Raw genomic sequence first — 6,000 nt, forward strand, 5'->3', positions numbered from 1 at the left:
GGTGAGGCAGTTGCTGCGATGTCTTCTTGGGCAGTAGCAAGCCATGGAAGAAGGTATGTTGGTTGTGGGAGAATGCCAAAATGCAAGTTCTTCGAGTGGATTGATGATGAAGAAGATGAGAAGAGTGGATGGTTGAAGCAAAAGGAAAGGAGGGTTCGTTGCTTTTGTGGAGACACTCTGATTCTTCGTAGTTCAAGTACATCAAAAAATCTAAACAGAAGATTCATTTCTTGCCCTAATAGGAGATGCAAGTTTTTTGAGTGGGTTGATGGGAAAGAAAAAAAGTTATCTGGAGAAGATGGAGTAAACAGTTCACAGCAAGTACTTGGAAGGGTTAGAGAATTGGAGGCATAAGAAAGGAAGATAGACAGATTAAGTGTAGATCTAGAAAGATTAATTGCAGAGGTTGGAGAAATAGATGCCTGTGTAGAAAGGTTATGTGCTGAGTTGAGATAAGTGGAAGAGCAATTTGCTAAAGTGGAAGATAGTATGAAAAAGTAATACAATATGCTAATTATGCTGGTTTTGATATTAGGTGTTTTGATTGTTGCAGTGTTATATGTAAAGATGTAGAAAGCATGGCTGTTATGATAATGTAATAGTCTATATAAGACAATAGTGTACTATTTATGTTGAGTGCAATAAAGTCATATGAAATGTTGTTTAATTTCTCTAAATGAAAGTTGTTCCTTTGTTATTTAATATGCATACAAGTATGAGACTGAGAAAAAAGTAGGTAAAACAAAAGATGCATTGAATTATAATAGATACCATTATTTTTTACATTATATAATGGAGGACACCTAGATAGCCACAAAATAAATGTGATGGTGGTGTAGGGGTGTTTGAAGGCCTTGATGCTGGTGCAGTCATGGGTGCAGCCCTCCCTTTACCCTTTCCTCTGCCCATCCCTACTGCTGCTCTTCCTCTGCCTCTCCCTCTAACCATCCTGGATCTAGCAGTAGGAGCAGCTGCAGATCCATTTACTTCAACAGCAGCACCAGGTTCATTAGCAGCAGCATCAACTCCTCCAGTTCTAGTTGCAGCATCAGATCCTTGTGTGCCTTCAGGAGCTACAAAATGAAATAGCAGTTAATAATAGTTCCTCAACATATGAACAAAATAAGTTAGCAACCAATACCTGTCACTATAGGGTTTGGACAAAGTCTCCTATTATGTCCGTATTGGCCACAATTACTGCAGGTAACAGAAGTTCCAATTCTTCTATATTTTGTTTGTGTTATGTTTTCATCGGGTTCCCTTATCCTAACCATCCTTGGCCTTCCTGGTTTAAATCTAAAAATTGGAGGGATGATGGTATCACATTGTATCTTTGGTCACATATTTTCTCCATTGATTGGTGATATTGACTGCCCATATGTAGCAAGGTATGCTGCCTTGCTGTAATAGTTACTACAATAATCTTCCGGGTTGTCACCCTTCTCAAAGATAGCACAGCAAGCATGTGGACAGGGCATACCACACAAAACCCAGAACCTACAACTACACCTTCCAGCCATCAAATCGACCACAAACCTTTCCATGATCATCCTGTTCATATGGTGCACTTCAAACTTCAGGTCTCCTGCCCATTTAGCTTGTCACTCCATAGCTCTAACCGCAATGATATCTAGTCGTTTCTTGGATTTTGGCAAAACAGAGCCCTCATACTTCTCTGCCTTCTTCTTTTTCTCTACAAACCTTGTCATCAAGTAGCACCTAATCCATTCAAACATAGTCAGAATTGGCTTGTCTCTTGCCTCTAGGATTTTTCCATTGAATGCCTCCGAGATGTTGTTCATCAGCATGTCACTCTTGGCCAGAAATGTGAAGTGACTCTTGGTCCACAATTTTGGATCCAAAGCAAACAACTTGTCATAACAGTCTCTGTTGATCTTCTTTAGTTGATTCATCCTTCTTTTCCATTCTTCCACATAGGTAGCTTTGGCAATAGATAGAATGAGGTCCCTTAGTACAGTTCTACCCCCATATGCTTTTTTACAGTTGGCATATAAATGCCTCAAACAAAGCCTATGCTCCAGTGTTGGCAATGCCTCTTGAAAGACTTGCATCAGTCCCTGATTTATTATTTCAGTGCAGAAGACAATATACCCATGTAACAGATTAATATAGCATCTAAACATAGCAAATTAATGTTCACTAACATATCAAATTCTGAAGCAACTTAATATTCACAAATCTAGCAGATTCATGTTCACAAGCTTAGCCATTGCATATATGATCATATACATTTCAAATTTATATCCACAAACTTATCAATTGCATCTATTATCATATACATATCAGATTAATATTCACAAGCCTCCAGTTGCATATATCATCATATACATAGCAGACTTATATTCACAAACATATCAGTTGCATATATCATCATATACATAGCAGAGTTATATTCAAATCAAATTAGTGGAAAAAAATTTAGTGATACATTTTGTTGGTCACTCATGAAAACCCACTTTCTTGATTGTCCAATGTCATTTAACAGCATCTCCAAGAACCACCCCCAACTGTCCTTAGTCTCTGCCTCTACTGCAGCTACGGCAATCGGAAAGTAATTGTCATTTGGATCTCTACCAACAGCAACTAGCAGCTGCTGTCCATGGTCGCCCTTCAAGTGACAACCATCCACGCCAATAATAGGTCTACAACCCGCCAATAAGCCTTTCTTAACTGCATCAAGGCACATGTACATTCTCATAAATCGGGGCTGGTGCGTAAGAGAAGGCCTATCAACCAATATGCTTAGACTAGATCCTGGATTTTCCATAAGTATCTCTGCACAGTAATCCCTTAGCTTAGCATATTGTTGGATTGGCCCCCATGTACCTCTTCTCTTGCCTTCCTCCTTACCCAGTAAGCCTTACCAACACTGATATTGGCCATGTATTTGTCTTGGATAGTCTGAATAACTGTCGCAAGCTTCATCTCCTCCCCTCTACTGATGTTGTTGGCAATCTTCTTTGAGATCCAACTACTTGATGCAAGTCTTCCGCTATAGTTCCTTCCATATGTATGCTTTCCATTCAAAGTCTTGATCCTGAAACAATCAGAATCCCCGACCTTACTCGCAAAACAAATCCACTTGCACTTTCCATTTCTTCCTTTGCAAATAACTCTACACCTCACCCTATCATTTTTTTGAAACCTAATGTCCCTACCATTCAATAGGGCATGCTCCTTAATAGCCTCTTTGAATTGACTAAGTGATTTAAATTCCAGCCCCACCTGAAATTCATACTCTCTGTTCATCTCTGCCTCATTGTATTTAGGGAACCTCCTCTTTTTTATATCATCAGAGTTCTCCTCATAACTGTCTATGTCATCAGTCTCATATCCATCAGATATGCCCCCAACTTGCTCATCACCCTCCCTTAAACCTTCATCACCTTCAGCTGTTCCAGCTGCTGCAGTTTCCTCATCATTTAGTGGGCCAGTAAATCCTCCAAATGCATTTGATTGGGAATCATTATCCTCCACCTCAAACCCAAAGTGATCCTCATGGTCACCATCATCAGCACTATCATCAAATACCTCTTCTTCAGTAGAAGGCTCTGACTCAGCATCCACTTCAACCTCTAGCAACCCAGAAACACTATCTTCACCTTCTTCTGGCACATAATCAGCATCACTTGAAGTGATTTCAATACCGTTACTTTCTCTGGCTCCATCGACAATATATACCTCACAATGTTTGCATGAACTTGACACCAGTGACCTAGCCATTCTCATTGCATCCCCATCGGACTTCATCTCTTTAAGACCTGACTTCAAATCCATCCCAGGTTCCTTGTACCATACCCTGGCGAAACCCTTATACCCTAGTTGCTTTAGCTGACTGACAATCTCTTGCAATGACCATTCATCAACCTCAAAATGTAAATCCTCCACAACCATTCCTCCTAAATACTCTAATCGTTTTTCACTGTCAACAAATTTGCCACCATGGTGGATTTCGATAGTGAAATCCGAATCACCCATAACTGCATACCAAAAAAAATATAATGCCATAAATCCCTCTTGAAACATTTTCAGAAACAAAAGGAAGCTCTACTAAACAATATGACAAATTTTTCCAGGAGAAAAAAAGAAAAACCCTTCAACGACTGAAAGGTTGAGCGTTGTCTTACTTAGAGGCAGCACCAACGCCTACGACGACGGCAGTGATACCGGAGACGCGAAACCCTCCAGCAATATTCTGGTGGAGTTAAAAGACTGCAGCTGAGCGAGTTGGCAACCAACGAATGTGAATGGGTTTTTTCTCTAAGTTTGGGAGAAGAGAACGAACATTTTCTTAAGTGTGGGAGGGTAAAATTGTATTTCAGAAAGGTTTAATTACTCTGTTGGTCCCTATAGTTTCGCGAAATGTTCAATTAGGTCCCTATACTTTTTTTCCTTTTAATTGAGTCCCTGCACCTATTTTTTTTTCAATTAGGTCCCTACCGTGACCAAACAATTAGATTTAACGAAATATTCCATTCCTAAATTAAAGATTCTGTAACTTTATGTGAAATTCCTAACTCGCGTTGTACTCATATTTTCTGAAATACAATTTTACCTTCCCACACTTAAGAAACTGTTCGTTCTCTTCTCCCAAACTTAGAGAAAAAACCCATTCACATTCGTTGGTTGCCAACTCGCTCAGCTGCAGTCTTTCAACTCCACCGGAATATTGCTGGAGGGTTTCGCGTCTCCGGTATCACTGCCGTCGTCGTAGGCGTTGGTGCTGCCTCTAAGTAAGACAATGCTCAACCTTTCAGTCGTTGAAGGATTTTTCTTTTTTTCTCCTGGAAAAATTTGTCATATTGTTTAGTAGAGCTTCCTTTTGTTTCTGAAAATGTTTCAAGAGGGATTTATGGCATTATTTTTTTTTTGGTATGCAGTTATGGGTGATTCGGATTTCACTATCGAAATCCACCATGGTGGCAAATTTGTTGACAGTGGAAAACGATTAGAGTATTTAGGAGGAATGGTTGTGGAGGATTTACATTTTGATGTTGATGAATGGTCATTGCAAGAGATTGTCAATCAGCTAAAGTAACTAGGGTATAAGGGTTTCGCCAGGGTATGGTACAAGGAACCTGGGATGGATTTGAAGTCAGGTCTTAAAGAGATGAAGTCCGATGGGGATGCAATGAGAATGGCTAGGTCACTGGTGTCAAGTTCATGCAAACATTGTGAGGTATATGTTGTCGATGGAGCCAGAGAAAGTAACGGGATTGAAATCACTTCAAGTGATGCTGATTATGTGCCAGAGGAATGTGAAGATAGTGTTTTTGGGTTGCTAGAGGTTGAAGTGGATGCTGAGTCAGAACCTTCTACTGAAGAAGAGGTATTTGATGATAGTGCTGATGATGGTGACCATGATGATCACTTTGAGTTTGAGGTTGATGATAATGATCCACAATCAAATACATTTGGTGGATTTACTGGCCCACTAAATGATGAGAGAACTGCAGCAGCTGGAACAGCTGAAGGTGATGAAGGTTTAAGGGAGGGTGATGATCAAGTTGGGGCATATCTGATAGATATGAGACTGATGACATAGACAGTTATGAGGGAGACTCTGATGATATGATAAAAAAGAGGAGGTTCCCTAAATACAATGAGGCAGAGATGAACAGAGAGTATGAATTTTAGGTAGGGCTAAAATTTAAATCACTTAGTCAATTCAAAGAGGCTGTTAAGGAGCATGCCCTATTGAATGGTAGGTACATTATGTTTCGAAAAAATGATAGGGTGAGGTGTAGAGTTGTTTGCAAAGGAAGAAAGAGAAAGTGCAAGTGGATTTGTTTTGTGAGTAAGGTCGGGGGTTCTGACTGTTTCAGGATCAAGACTTTGAATGGAAAACATACATGTGGAAGGAACTATAGCGGAAGACTTGCATCAAGTAGTTGGATCTCAAAGAAGATTGCCAACAACATCAGTAGAGGGGAGGAGATGAAGCTTGCGACAGTTATTTAGACTATCCAAGACAAATAC

At 39.9% G+C, this 6,000-nt stretch overlaps 1 protein-coding gene across 1 annotated transcript; it reads right to left on the bottom strand.

Annotated features, from left to right (window-relative positions):
- Nucleotides 1-1,601: 1,601 nt before the first annotated feature.
- LOC148572586 (uncharacterized) lies at nucleotides 1,602-2,788 on the bottom strand. The gene is made up of 2 exons (XM_088507609.1): nucleotides 2,450-2,788; nucleotides 1,602-2,078 (listed from the first exon to the last, which is right to left on the bottom strand). The coding sequence occupies exons 1-2, from the start codon at nucleotides 2,786-2,788 to the stop codon at nucleotides 1,602-1,604; spliced, it is 816 nt and encodes a 271-aa protein (XP_088363735.1).
- Between the last annotated feature and the right edge of the window lie 3,212 nt (nucleotides 2,789-6,000).

This window comes from Arachis ipaensis, chromosome B3 (assembly GCF_059453495.1).
Source record: "Arachis ipaensis isolate K30076 ecotype BB chromosome B3, ASM5945349v1, whole genome shotgun sequence".
Classification (NCBI taxonomy): domain Eukaryota; kingdom Viridiplantae; phylum Streptophyta; class Magnoliopsida; order Fabales; family Fabaceae; genus Arachis; species Arachis ipaensis.